The sequence below is a fragment of the Capricornis sumatraensis genome, chromosome X (genome assembly GCF_032405125.1).
Source record: "Capricornis sumatraensis isolate serow.1 chromosome X, serow.2, whole genome shotgun sequence".
Taxonomy (NCBI): Eukaryota; Metazoa; Chordata; class Mammalia; order Artiodactyla; family Bovidae; genus Capricornis; species Capricornis sumatraensis.
In genome coordinates, this window is record NC_091092.1 from 66,532,287 (window position 1) to 66,548,185 (window position 15,899).

The following is a 15,899-nucleotide window of genomic DNA, read 5'->3' on the forward strand; positions in this document are numbered from 1 at the left end:
ATATATATATATATATACATTATATATATTATATAGTGAGTGAAGTCACTCAGTTGTGTCCAACTCTCTGCGATCCCATGGACTGTAGCTTACCAGGCTTCTCCGTCCATGGGATTCTCCAGGCAAAAATACTGGAGTGGGTTACCATTTCCTTCTCCAAGGGATCTTCCCGACCCAGGGATCAAACCCGTGTCTCCCGCATTGGAGGCAAATGATTTAACCTCTGAGCCACCAGGGAAGCCCCAATATAAATATATAATATAGTTATACTTTGGTATGAGTTTGTCAGTTTTCCCCTGGTAAGTCTGTGATTCTAAGTTTTAATACCTCCTGATCTGAAAAAATATATAGTTTTAATCATTTTAGGAATATATCCTGGAGTTGTGTCAATTAGTTGAAATCGAGTAATGCTATCAATTCTTTGCACACTGATAAAGTTATGCAGTTTGTTGACTTGGGAAAAATGTAATGAATACCAGCATAATTGATGGAGTGACAATTTTACCTAATCATTATTAAAAATCATACTCTTATTTTTATGGATCATTTTTTAACATCAGAACCTACTCTTTGAGATTAAACTAGAAGCAGATCACGCAACGCATAATTTAAAATTAGCTTAAAGTACTCTAAAAGCAGTAGTCTTAGTTGAGTTTTCAAAGATAATTTCCTATATTGGTTTTTGGATTTTTTTACATTTAATGTTTTTGATAAATTTTAAATGTTGTTAATTGCAGACATACAATAACATCGATGGATGTATCAGCAGAGTTCTCAAAAAAGCAAAAAAAGGATGCAAACTAAAAGTGCAAGAAGTGTGTATTGTTATGAAAGCATTCTAGAAATTATATTTCGTTAAGTTACTTGCAATACTGACAAAGGAATTCAGTAATGTGCTTTTGTAAAGATAGACATCGTCTATGTAAGCACTTAATAAAGTTCTTATTTCTGGCAAACTGTGTTATTGTAAAAATAAAGGAAATAATAATAATACTTTAAAAACACATTTAAATGGCACTGCTCAGTAATGATTTCTGAACCCTCTTTTGTTTCTCTCAACAGGAACTTCATTCTCCAACTCTGAAAATATCCACTGGTGTCCCAGGCACTCTACATATAACCCCAAATACTGAACAGGTAAAATAAATTATGTATTATGTTAGATTATTTTCTTTTTGCATAAACCCTGCTTGAATGTTTAATTGATCTTTAGGCCTCTATAAAGCTTTACACATTCACCAAAAATCAGGAGCATAAACTGGAAAGCAGAGTTACATATGAAAATCTGTTCAACCTATTTTAAAGAAATGTGAAATAAGTGCTAAAAAATTTGTGAATTGATATTTTTCAACTTTATTGTCTACTCAATCTGATTGCTTTTGGTTTGAGCGAAGTTTATTTTTAGCCAATGATATTCCATTGGTTATGTATATTTTAAGGATCCTTGATTTGAGCAGAAATAAAGTACCTAGATGTTGGATTGATTGAGGGTGTGGCTTTGTGAATGATACTACTGTACTTTGACATCCAGAGAGAATAATTCACAGGATCAGAACTTGCCCTTCTCCAAGGTGCATGATTTGAAAGACACACAAGATCAAGTTCCCTTAATCTTTATGACCTAATAATCATACTTTTTAAGATTATTTTTGAATGTATATATTATATCTGTAAAAGGTATCTGTAATAATAATTAAATACTGTATTAACAAATATGTGTTTAACTAGTGAGCCCCATATATTAAAAAGTAAATTCTAAGTAAATAAACTATAAAAGATCCTAAGTTTGTTAGTATATAGGAGGGGAGTATAAAGCTTTCAGGATTTGGAAGATAGGAAGGAGAAAGATACTGTTCCAAAAAACATGCCTACCCAGCTTGAGGTATCACGATGTGAACTTGAATAGTGAAGGGACAAATAGACAAAAACTGGTCTCTAGGTCTGGGATACAGTATGGAAAAGGTGATATTATGCAGAACACACAAGATTATTGAGGAAAAGTTTTCTTACCATGTCCCAATTCAGTCTAGCTTAGACCTAGGTCAGTTAGAGTCATGTATTTATTCAGCGAACATTTGCTGAGTGCCAAATATGTCCTAAATACTGCACAAAGATGAATTAGAACCAGTCACTATTCTCAAAGAACTCACAGACTAGGATGGGTCACACATCTAACAAAACATATAGCAGTGGAATAAAGGCCACAGTTGAGTTAGAAGTTTAGCCCCACAGGACTACCTAGATAGGATTAGCTCAGAAAACTAAGTCCGCTTAAATCACAGAGCTGTCTACTGCTACTGATGCTACTGCTAAGTCTCTTCAGTCGTGTCCGACTCTGTGCGACCCCATAGACGGCAGCCCACCAGGCTTCCCCATCCCTGGGATTCTCTAGGCAAGAATACTGGAGTGGGTTGCCATTTCCTTCTCCAATGCATGAAAGTGAAAAGTCAAAGTGAAGTCACTCAGTCGTGTCCAACTCTTCGCTACCCCATGGACTGCAGCCTACCAGGCTCCTCCGTCCATGGGATTTTCCAGGCAAGAGTACTGGAGTGGGGTGCCATTGCCTTCTCCAACAGAGCTGTTTACTACACTCAAACCCAGTCATAAGATTGCATTTATTGTTATTTTTCATAATGAAGGACTTTAGAATTAGGTTTGCTGTTTATTTTACTTCTGATAACAAAAATGTTTATGGTAGAAAAATTAGGAAATACAAAAGCATATAAACAAAGAATATAATTCACTTATGATTCCCTCCCCTGCTCAGAGATACTACTCTCAGTATTTTGCTGTGTTTTCTTCTGTTCAAATAAAAAATTAAGATCATACCTTATATGTAGTTTTATATCTTCATTCTCACTTAGCTTTATATACCATGAGTTTTTTAATGTAAATTTGTATTATCAAGACCATTATTTTGATGGCTACATATTTCAGCTTGAGAATGATTATTTAATCTTTCCTGTTTGTTAGGAAAATGCACCTTCTACTGCACTCTCATCAACATTATCATTTTAACATTTCCAGTTAAAATATGGTATTCTTTTGTTATGATTATTTGATTCCTAGCTTGTTTGAATATTGTTTGTTATAGCTTGGAATATAGCTTATTTTTGTTGTTTGTTAATCATTTGCTTTTTTCTTTTCTGTTTTCATACCATCTGTTCATTTTTCTAATAGTGTGAAGATTTTTTTCTCACCAAGGTATAAAAACTTTCTTTATATTGATACCAACTCTTTTTCCTTCAGAAGCTTACAAATTACTTTGTTCTAGTGTTTTGTCTCCCTTTTAACTTTATTTGTGGCCTTCCCTTGTCACCACATTGAAGATTTTAATGTTTCAGAGCACACACAGTCAGTTTTTTCTTTGTGTCTCCTTTCATGTCCTTTCCAAACAGAAGATCATATTAAACTATATTTTTTTCTAATCATGTGGGGGCATTTACAATGAAAATAATATTTTAAAACTCTCATCAAACATATCAATAGTTTGAAATGTGTGATGAATTACTATGCAGTAAGTATAGCAGAAATACCTAGCATGTTGCTGAGCCCATAAACATTTGCTTTCATGTATGTTTTTGAGACCAAAATTAACCAAAATATGAATTCATATGTCATCATTCGTGTAAGCAATTTTTAAAATTTCACTCTGAAAATTGCTCTCTATTATTATTCATGGCTCCAAGGTCACTAAATAACTCTGATTATATGCAGCTTTTATCTTTTCTTCACAGGAAATCCATTCTCCAACAGTGAAAGTTACTACATATCCTCAAACCACTATAAGGCGATACATAGTGCAAAATCCTGAACAGGTAAACTATATCATGCAAACTCTTATCTCAACCTATAATTCCTCAGAAGTTGATAACTTAAACAAGAAGGATGAGTTAGTTACTAGATTCCTAAAATCAGATTGTTGGGCTTTCTTTCAGTTATAAAGTTAATTTCTAATTATTATTATAAAAAATCCATCATTAGTTCCAGACAACCATTTGCCTCAGAGATGCAACAGTTCCAAATAGCATGGAAATTCTTGGGTTATAAAGTTTTCTGCTTCTATATTCTATATTATTGTATTACTAAGGGTTTTTGTGCACTTTGAACCAAAGTAAAAAGGGACAAAATGGTTCACAGGCTTCATGTAAAACTATCACCGGTTGCATTGGGGGTTGCAGTATTTAGTCTAATTAGATTTGCCATTGAGATATTTGCTAGGAAGAAGAAAATGAAAATTCAAAAATTCAAAAATATCTCCATGTGTTTGTTTTTTATGGTGTATGAACTTTTGTGCCTAGCAATGAGGTCTTCTGAAAATTACATTATTATATTTTCTATAAAGATATATAACCTTATATTATACAAACTCGGATATTATTTTCAGTCTCATTTTGAGGAGAAAATTAAGGAAAAAATTTTCCCCACAGTAATAAACCTTGCTCAACACACACACAGACACACACAGCCTTACTTTAGCTGCAACAGGGAGTTCTACTATAGAGTTATAAGGGCATAAGGTTCACATTAGAAACAGAGTGACCCAGACAATACTGTAGGAGTTTTCTGCTTTTCTCTTTATTTTCCTACTAATGTGGGAAATAATTCTCTCACAAAATAAAACTGATCATTTGCTTCAGCTGTGGAAAGCAAGGGGTTAAATCAAGGTAATACAGTTGGTACTAGTCTAGTTGGGAGGGGAGAATGTACTACTCTTCTGCTTGTTTCTATCTCTTCTCTTCTTTATTCATTTAAAAATCATCTTCTCATGTCTCTTTAGCTAGAGAGGTTGTTAGTTGTGCATGTGTGTTTGTGTGAGTCTACCAGCATACAGGCTTTGGAAGGGGTGACTGTTTTGGATATTTGCTTGAGTTTTCAAATATCTATGTAAATATCAAGAGAGAATGTGATTACAGTAAAGTATCTGCTTTCTCATTTTGCAGAATCAAGTGTTTAAGCAACAAATCTGAAAAATATGTGTGGGGAAAGGAGGGCCTTGGAGATTACACTGTGCTTCTTTCTACAAATTGGCCAATCACTTTATGCTTTCCTCTTTTTCCTCTCACTCTATTTTCTTTTCACAAACAAACTGGGGAATATGCATACTTGGATGCATATTATACTTGATATCCCTGGTTCTCAAAGAATTAGTTCTAGATAGCACTTTTTTTTTTTCATGATGTGAGAACTGTTGTGTTTGCCTAAGACATAACCACAGAGATGTTTTAAATATTGAATCATTTGAATTCCAATGCTCTTTGCCAGCAATTCTTATGTGACTCTGAATGCATTCTTGTTCTTTAGTTAAAGAATTAATATTTATTGGCTATATATTCCATGCTCTGCAATTTACATATTTTATCCCATTTGGTCATAAAAAAGTGAGAAGACAGAAGCAGAGAGGTTGACAGTTATTTGGTGAATTTTTATCAATTGCCTAGTATGTACCAACAATTGCCCCAAGCCCTGGAGACAGAGCAGTGAACAAAACAAGGTCTCGACCTTCTTGGAACTAAAGTTCTTAACTGGACCCAAAGCATTAGTTAGAGAACAGCAGAGTTGCAACTGAAATTGAACAATGAAGATGTAGGAAAGGAAACCTAGATGTCCATCAACAGATAAATGGATAAGAAAGCTGTGGTACATATACACAATGGAGTATTACTCAGCCATTAAAAAGAATACATTTGAATCAGTTCTAATAAGGTGGACGAAACCAGAGCTGATTATACAGAGTGAAGTAAGCCAGATAGAGAAACACCAATACAGCATACTAATGCATATATATGGAATTTAGAAAGATAGTAATGATAACCCTGTATGCAAGACAGCAAAAGACACACAGATGTATAGAACAGTCTTTTGGACTCTGTGGGAGAGGGAGAGGGTGGGATGATTTGAGAGAATGGCATTGAAACATGTATAATATCATATAAAAAACAAATTGCCAGTCTAGGTTTGACGTAGGGTGCATGATGCTTGGGGCTGGTGCACAGGGATGACCCGGAGGGATGGTGTGGGGGGGTAGGTGGGAGGGGGGTCCAGGATTGGGAACACATGTACACCCATGGCGGATTCATGTTGATGTGTAGCAAAGCCAATACAATATTGTAAAGTAAAAAAATAATAATAATAAATAAATTTTTAAAAAAGATAAAAGAAAAAACAAAGAAACATTTGCAAATTAAAGACCGTTGATGATCTAAGTGAATTAAGATTCAGAGACTCACACATGTACCATTCCCCTCCCCGATCTTCCCCAGCTACAGCATAATCAAAAAAGCAGATAAATTCAAAGAATGTATGCAAGCGCATATTTGTAACATGAAGCCTGCCTCTCATTATGGTTGTGTTCAACTGTAAAGAAGTAAATAGTTGCTCAGGGAGAAGATACAGCAGCAGGTTAAATAAAAATGTTCATTTTAGTTTTAACTCTTTCCATTATTGAGAGATAAAAAAAAATTTAATCCCCATACTTTGTATACAAAAATAATCTAACTGGTTTTGCAGAGTAGCGTGAAAATCCTGTCTAGATATATTTTATTTATCTAAGTATATACTTTTTTGTTTGTTCTTTTAAATTCCTTCAGGAGAAGATTCTTGCTTAATTACAATATTTATAATGATCTGAGCCTCTTAAATGGTAACTTCATTCTCTTTCACCTTCCAGTTTGTCTAATCTTTACTTCTTCTCCCTGTAATTAAACTGATATCAATCAGTTGTCTCATAAGTTCCTTTTAATTCTGTTCAGCCTTTTTATTTTTGATTGTACCTAATCTTTCTTATTTTCCATTTCTTGTCATTTTAGTCAAGTGATTTATCTATTCTGGTATATATCATGACTCAGAAATGGGTGGGATATGTTTATTCTGTCAGTATATAGAATCCAATAGATGTTAATCAATTTCATTAATTTTCCACTTGCAGAGCTCCTACTGTGGGAAAGGTTTATATAGACTTCAAATTGGAAAATACAAGGAAATAAAACATGGTTCCTGAACCAAAGGCACTTACATTTCCTCTCAGAAAGGGACTAAGTCCCTCAGAAAGGGACTAAGATATGTCCATATACAACTCCATAAAGTATATGGTGGGGTGTATGATAGATTCCATGAGAGAAATACAAATGACGTCTTATTGAAGTTCAGAGGCTGGAGGTAATATTTGTTTGGGGGGAGTCAGAGAAGGATTTTTTGTGGTATTTACAGAATTATTACAATGAACATTATTATTAGTATCATTTTACTAGTATGGAAACAAAGGCTTAAGTAAATGTGACTTGCTTAGGTCTTCTGACTAAATATCTCTTATCTTTTCTGATAGTTATACTCAAGGTAGTTTTGACAAATTTTGATAACTGATACTGGATTTCAGATTAAAAGAAGAAAGTCAAATATGACAAGTTTTTCAGTCTGAGACACTGGGAACATGGTAGCCCAGTTAAAAAGTAAGAAGTATGGGAAAGGAGAATCTGGTTTGGAAAAAGGGGAGATTGTCAGCTCTGTTTGGACCAGTAGCATTTGAGGTGCATGCCAGGGAAGATGCCCAACAGACAGTTAAAAAGTGACTTGAGAAAGGTCACATTTGTGATAGAGACATAGGAGTTATTCCTCTTAAAGTTACCTTCATAGCTATGGGAATGAGTGATATCAATGAGGGGTAATAGAAAGGGTTGAGGTCAGAACCTAAAATGTCTTCTCTAAAGGAACAGAAGGAAGGAGACACTTTCACAGGCAGAGAAGCTGTCAGAGAAGAATGTGAACTCTGAATAATTGAAACAAATAGAGTAAAGGAGTGGTCGACCATCTCAAATGACTGAAGGACCAAGAAGGGTGAAGCTTGAAAATAGAGTTTGACCATTAAGAAAGTAATGGTGATGTTTGAGAGAGCAGTTTTGGTACATATATGGAGGCAAAGTCGAGATGCAAAATGTTAGTGGATGAGTAAATCAGGAAATGGAGATAATAAGTGAGGTTACTTTCCTAAAAAGGATATTGGTCAAAGTAAGAGACAAGATGGTAGCTAAAGGAGTAAATATAATCTTGGAGACCTAAGAGATTTATAGACAGAAAGAAATAACTAATAGGAAGGAAAAGTAAAGATGCAACAGAAAAAGGGAAGAAAGGTGATACAATTCTGGAAGAGTCAAGATTGGATAGGATTCCAGGTACAGATAGAGAAGTGACTTTCAGATAAAAGAGGCATATGTTATTACATAAGGAGCAGAAACTGAGATTTTGAAGTGGGGCAGAAAATGGAGGAATTTCATTGGATATGTTGCAGGAAGGGGGACCCCTTCCAGGGCCCGAAACTGGGCTCTTGTCTAACAATTGGAAATAAATTGTCCAAGGAGACACATGTGCTGACAAAGCAAGACATTTTATTGGGAAAGGGCACCCAGGTAGAGAGCAGGAGAACTCAGGAGAACAGCTCTGCCACGTGGCTCACAGTCTCGGGTTTTATGATGATGGGATTAGTTTCCTGGTTGTCTTTAGCCCATCATTCTAACTCAGAGTCCTTCCTGGTGATGCAGCTAAGATGGATGCCAGCAAGAAGGATTCTGGGAGCTGGTCGGACATGTTTTGTTTCCTATTGACCTTTTCCAAATTCTTCCAGTTGGTGGTGGCTTATTAGCTACATGTTCCTTACCAGGACCTCCTGTCGTAAAACAGCTCATGCAAATAGTTACTATGGTGCCTGACCAGGGTGGGCGGTTTCAGTGTGCTTCCCCTAACAGATAGATTGTCTTGGTTTTCTCAGTGAGTATAAGGAGAATGAAGGAACATGAACATGGGGCACTGAGGAAAAGAAAATGATTTGTAACCATAGTTACAGAGAACTTAGTGAATACAAGTATGACCATGAATATTGGAGAGCCTTTTAAATTGGATAACTTTGTACTGAGCCACATCAGCAAATCTTTTTTAAAATGTTCTCCAGCAAGGTTTGATGGCCTGGGAACAGTAAAGTAGATGCTGGGGATTATGTACTTTGTTAGATGTGAGAACTATTCTCAGAGGTTCTAAAAGTAACAATTAAATTATAAGATCAGCCATCTTTGAAAACACCTGTTAATTTTTCAGGTGGATTTGGCACCAATTCAAATGTACAGGTAGGAAAAAAAAAGCTGCCTAAATAGTAAAACTATTAGCTCATCTGTTAGAAATCCAAGACTTTGATTAATTTTGCATACCTGTTTTATGCAAAGTGATTTATCCATATTAATATTTGGTTTTTCTGATAGATTGGGACTTCCCAGGTGGCTCTGTGGGAAAGAATCTATCTGCTTGCCAATGCAGGAGCCGAGGAGATGCAGCTTAGATCCCTGGGTCGGGAAGATCCCCTGGAGAAGAAAATGGCAACCACTCCAGTATCACTGCTAGGTTAAATCCCATGGTCAGAGGAGACTGGCAGGCTACAGTCCATGGGATCACAGAGTCAGAAATGACTGAACATGCACGCACATACTCTGATTGATTTGGTGAAAATATATTTCCATAAATTTAGAAGTTTTTCTTTCAGTATGTCATTTAAAATAAGTCCAACTCACAGTTTAGGGAGACTCAACACTGCTAGCACCCAAGTCATTTTTCTTCTTAAAAAATAATAATGGCTCAGCTTTCAGAGTAAATTTTAGTTCACAGAGAACAAAATTTATAATTTTGCTAAATTTTCCCCCTTTTAGCAGATGCTTATATTCTTAAGATAGAAGTTCATATCATCCCTTTTCATCTAATCATTTGTTCATTCACTATAGGGTGTTCAAGATGGATAAAGTTCCTACCCTCAACAAGCTTACTTTTGTATATTTTTAAACTTGATAACCTAGAAAAGTTCTATCAAGATTCTCATAAATTATTTTAAAATTCAACATTGATTTCAAATATTACTGTATTAATCAAAATCAATGCTTTTGTACATTGCAATGACTGATTAAAGGTAATTTAGCATACATTATTTTGTTTAGCATAAAGTACCCTGCATTACGATCCCTATGGAAAAGGGACTGAGCCTCAGAGAAGGTAATGTAGGTAATAGAAGCAGAGCTGAATACATGTTTTATTAGTCCTGAATTTTTTCTATTATACTTTGAAAGTGAAAGTGTGAAAGTATTAGTCACTTAGTCACATCCAACTCTTTGCAAAAAGAGCCTGCCAGGCTTCTCTATCCATGGAATTCTCCAGGCAAGAATACTGGAGTGTGCTGCCATTCCCTTCTCCAGGGGGTCTTCCCAACCCAGGGATTGAACCCAGCTCTCCTGCATTGTAGGCAGATTCTTTACAGTCTGAGCTACCAGGGATATTTTCACTAATTTTAATAATCAAATCCAATAGATTTGTAGTAGTTCAAATCCAACCTACTTTGTAATTCTTGACCTCCATGAAGCATTTATACCTTCACTCACCTTATTGATTCCTGAAAACTTCTCTTCTTTTGACTATATGGAATTTTTTACTTATGATTCTCATACTTCTGAAGATTTGTCTAGTTCTGTCCTTGATATTCTTTTGCCTTCTCAGCAATTGCATGGTTTTAACTACAACTTCTATGCATATGATTCTGAAATATAGAACAGTAGTCATGAAATCCCCACCCAGTTCCAGACATGTGTTTTCAACTGTGTGCTGTAAAAAAGTCTTTTTACTAGTTATTTGCAGTAAGTTAATGTGTGTTTGGGCTTCCCCTGTGGCTCAGAGGTAAAAAACCTGCCTACAATGCAGGAAACGCAGGTTTGATCCCTGAGTTGGGAAGATCCCCTGGAAGAGGGCATGCATGGCAACCCACTCCAGTACTCTCACCTGGAGAATCAGACAGGACTGAAGCTACTTAGCATGCACGCGCATATGAGGAATACAAACATGAATCAGACCTAGATTCTTACCTGGAGCACATAAAACTCCATATGTCTCCACATTTACTGTTTGTTGTTGTTGTTGTTGTTGAGACTGTTGGCCATATAGTAGATTCCTCAGGTTCAAGATCTCGGAGTCATGGTTGAAAAGTACTGTACTTAATTATGTAGGATAATTTTCTAACTGGTTTCTTTACCTGTATTCTTTCCATTTACCAATTACTCTTTCTAAAGTGGACTTATGTCCGACTCTGTGCGACCCCATAGACGGCAGCCCACTAGGCTCCTCTGTCCCTGGGATTCTCCAGGCAAGAATACTGGAGTGGGTTGCCATTTCATTCTCCTGTTCAAATCACAGCCCTGTTTAAAAGCATTCAAAGGTATCTCACTGTTTGCAGAACCATGCTTCATCTGCCAAGTATATCCCCTACATGTAAATTTACACTTTTCCAACCTTGGTGTCTTGACTTACTCTATTATCTTCATTTCAAATACCATTTTCTTTCATCTCCTTATATTCAAAGCCCACCTAAACCTTCTCTCAAATGCTATCTGATCCAAATAACCACTACCAGATGCAACTTGATTTTTCTTCTCCTGAATTCCATCCGGTATTATTTCGCTGTACTTTTTATTGTCACTTGTCTCTTTTTACCTTGTATTACAAATATTTGTGCTTACATATTATCTAGACCAGGGATTAGCAAACTTTTCCTATAAAAGGCCATATAGTATGTATTCCAGGCTTTGTTGCCCACATAGGGTCTTGGTCTTCTTTCTTTTAACTCATAGTCGTTTAAAATATAAATAACATTTTTTACTTACATGCATGCACTCAAAGTTACTTCTGTCGTGTCTGACTCTTTGCACCTCCATGGACTGTCACCCACCAGGCTCCATGGGAATCTCTAGGCAAGAATGCTGGAGTCGGTTGTCATTCTTTTCTCTTGGGGATATCCCCACCCAGAGATCAAATCTGGGTCTCCTGCATTGCAGGCAGATTCTTTACCATCTGAGCCACCAGGGAAGCCCATTACAAATACAGGCCGCTGGCTATAGTATGAACCCTGATTAATATTCAATCCTCCTAGTAATAATCTAACTTTGATTCATTCCTTATAATACTTAGCAAAGTATATTGTGCACAGTAAGTGCTGAAACATGTGTTACATAAATGTAAACATGTGTTATGTGTATTACCAAAGAATTTTTTTTGTTTGGTTGTTTGTTTTACAAAAAACAAACACAAAATAGTTCCTAGGGTAATTTTTAAAAATATATCCATTTTTCAGTTCAGTTCAGTTCAGTTCAGTTACTCAGTCATGTCTGACTCTTTGCAACCCCATGAATTGCAGCACTCCAGGCCTCCCTGTACATCACCAACTCCTGTAGTTTACCCAAACTCATGTCCATTGAGTCGGTGATGCTATCCAGCCATCTCATCGTCTGTTACCTTCTCCTCCTGCCCCCAATCCCTCCCAGCATCAGAGTCTTTTTCAATAAGTCAACTCTTTACATGGCCAAAGTATTGGAGTTTCAGCTTTAGCATCAGTCCTTCCCAAGAACACCCAGACTGATCTCCTTTAGGATGGACTGGTTGGATCTCCTTGCAGTCCGAGGAACTCTCAAGACTCTTCTTCAACACCACAGTTCAAAAGCATCAATTCTTCAGTGCTCAGCTTTCTTCACAGTCTCACTTTCACATCCGTACATGACCACTGGGAAAATCATAGCCTTGACTACATGGACGTTTGTTGGCAAAGTAATGTCTCTGCTTTTTAATATACTGTCTATGTTGGTCATAACTTTCTTTCCAAGGAGTAAGTGTCTTTTAATTTCATGGCTGCAATCACCATCTGCAGTGATTTTAGAGCCCCCCCCCACCCCCCAAATATAAAGCCTGACACTGTTCCCACTGTTTCCCAATCTATTTCCCATGACGTGATGGGACCAAATGTCATGATCTTAGTTTTCTGAATGTTGAGCTTTAAGCCAAATTTTTCCTCCTCTTTCACTTTCATCAAGAGGCTTTTTAGTTCCTCTTCACTTTCTGCCATAAGGGTGGTGTCATCTGCATATCTGAGGTTATTGATATTTCTCGCAGCAATCTTGATTCCAGCTTGTGCTTCTTCCAGCCCAGCGTTTCTTATGATGTACTCTGCATATGTTGGCAATTTGATCTCTGGTTCCTCTGCCTTTTCTAAAACCAGCTTGAACATCAGGGAGTTCTCGGTTCACATATTGGTGAAGCGTGGCTTGGAGAATTTTAAGCATTACTTTACTAGAATGTGAGATGAGTGCAATTGTGCAGTAGTTTGAGCATTCTTTGGCATTGCCTTTCTTTGGGATTGGAATGAAAACTGACCTTTTCCAGTCCTGTGGCCACTGCTGAGTTTCCCAAATTTGCTGGCATATTAAGTGCAGCAGTTTCACAGTATCATCTTTCAGGATTTGAAATAGCTCAACAGGAATTCCATCACCTCCACTAGCTTGTTTGTAGTGATGCTTTCTAAGCCCCACTTGACTTCACTTTCCAGGATGTCTGGCTCTAGGTGAGTGATCACACCATCGTGATTATCTTGGTCGTGAAGATCTTTTTTGTACAGTTCTTCTGTGTATTCTTGCCACCTCTTCTTAATATCTTCTGCTTCTGTTAGGTCCATACCATTTCTGTCCTTTATTGATCCCATCTTTGCATGAAATGTTCCCTTGGTATCTCTCATTTTCTTGAAGAGATCTCTAGTCTTTCCCATTCCATTGTTTTCCTCTATTTCTTTGCATTGATCTCTGAGGAAGGCTTTCTTATCTCTCTTTGCTATTCTTTGGAACTCTGCATGCAGATGCTTATATCTTTCCTTTTCTCCTTTGCTTTTCACTTCTCTTCTTTTCACAGCTATTTGTAAGGCCTCCCCAGACAGCCATTTTGCATTTTTGCATTTCTTTTCCATGGGGATGGTCTTGATCCCTGTCTCCTGTACAATGTCACGAACCTCCATCCATAGTTCATCAGGCACTATATCTATCAGATCTAGGCCCTTAAATCTATTTATCACTTCCACTGTGTAATCATAAGGGATTTGATTTAGGTCATACCTGAATGGTCTAGCAGTTTTCCCTACTTTCTTCAATTTCAGTCTGAATTTGGCAATAAGGAGTTCATGATCTGAGCCAGTCAGCTCCCGGTCGTTTTTGCTGACTGCATATAGCTTCTCCATCTTTGGCTACAAAGAATATAATCAATCTGATTTCGGTGTTGACCATCTGCTGATGTCCATGTGTAGAGTCTTTTCTTGTGTTTTTGGAAGAGGGTGTTTGCTATAACCAATGCATTCTTTTGGCAAAACTCTATTAGCCTTTGCCCTGCTTCATTCCATATTCCAAGGCTAAATTTGCCTGTTACCCCAGGTGTTTCTTGACTTCCTACTTTTGCATTCCAGTCCCGTATAAAGAAAAGGACATCTTTTTTGGGTGTTAGTTCTAAAAGGTCTTGTCGGTCTTCATAAAACCGTTCAACTTCAGTTTCTTCAGCATTACTGGTTGGGGCATAGATTTGGATTACTGTGATACTGAATGGTTTGCCTTGAAAATAGAGATCATTCCATAATTTTTGAGACTGCATCCAAGTACTGCAGTTCAGACTCTTTTGTTGACCATGATGGCTACTCCATTTCTTCTAAGGGATTCCTGCCCACAGTAGTAGATATAACGGTCATCTGAGTTAAATTCATCCAATCCAGTCCCTTTTAGTTCGCTGATTCCTAGAATGGTGATGTTCACTCCTGCCATCTTCTGTTAGACTACTTCCAATCTGCCTTGATTCATGGATCTAACATTCCAGGTTCCTATGCAATATTGCTCTTGACAGCATCAGACCTTGCTTCTGTCACCAGTCACATCCACAGCTGGGTATTGTTTTTGCTTTGGTTCCATCCCTTCATTCTTTCTGGAGTTATTTTTCCACTGATCTCCAGTAGCATATTGGGCACCTACAGACCTGTGGAGTTCCTCTTTCAGTATCCTATCTTTTTGCCTTTTCATACTGTTCACAGGGTTCTCAATGCAAGAATACTGAAGTGGTTTGCCATTCCCTTCTCCAGTTGACCACATTCTGTCATAGCTCTCCACCATGACCCACCCATCCTGGGTGACCCCACACAGCTTGGCTTAGTTTCATTGAGTTAGACCAGGCTGTGGTCCATGTGATTAGACTGACTAGTTTTCTGCGATTATGGTTTGTGTATCTGCCCTCTGATGCCTCTCTCACAACACCTTGGACATGGGGTATCTCTTCATGGCTGCTCCAGCAAAGCACAGCTGCTGGTCCTTACCTTGGACAAGGGGTATCTCCTCACAGCCACCCCTCTGGCCCTCCTGCACCGGCTGTGTTGGACCATATCCATTTTTTTTATTTAATAATATCCATTTTTAGATTTAATAATTCATTAGTTAGCCAAAATGAATCACTTATGTTTGTTTTGCCAAAGTATCTCAGGAACATTTAGTTAGAGCACTCTTTATCCAAACTTGAATACAAGAAATATATATTTTGGGTTCAGGAGTGCCTTGCCTTCTCAATAACCAGAACAACCAGTATTTTAGTTCAACTGTTCTAAAAAATTTTTAAGTAGCCGACTACAAAAATGCTATCATATTTTGTTGATTTTGAAATGGTCCTAAACACATTAACTGGTAATAGTTTAGCCAATCCCCTTCTATACTTTTCCTCTGTATTGCAAAAATAATAATAATAATAATAACAAGAATGCAATTTTTCATTTGTAACAAAATAACCACACCCACCCATCCCCCCACATAAGTGAAAAGTCATGAAAGCCAAAAGAAAAGAGAGGAGTATAGTACACATTACAATTATTTTGGACTCCTGGTCTGATTTTTATTAGCCCTTCCCTGGTTTCTTTCAGATCTTGGACATGTCACCAGCCATTATTTCATTGCCTGACACATTGTAATCATAAGAAAGAATTGTATAGTGCACTTCATTTCAAGGGCACCCAGATTGAATTACAAAAAAAAAAAAAATCTTTA

At 37.0% G+C, this 15,899-nt stretch overlaps 1 protein-coding gene across 1 annotated transcript in view; it reads left to right on the plus strand.

The window, feature by feature from the left end:
* Window positions 1-15,899, plus strand: part of POF1B (POF1B actin binding protein) — a 91,959-nt gene that overhangs the window by 30,214 nt on the left and 45,846 nt on the right. Inside the window, exons 2-3 of the mRNA XM_068963182.1 lie at window positions 1,063-1,137; window positions 3,738-3,818. Of these exons, the coding sequence (XP_068819283.1) occupies window positions 1,063-1,137; window positions 3,738-3,818 (156 nt within the window). The remainder of the gene's footprint in view (window positions 1-1,062; window positions 1,138-3,737; window positions 3,819-15,899) is intronic.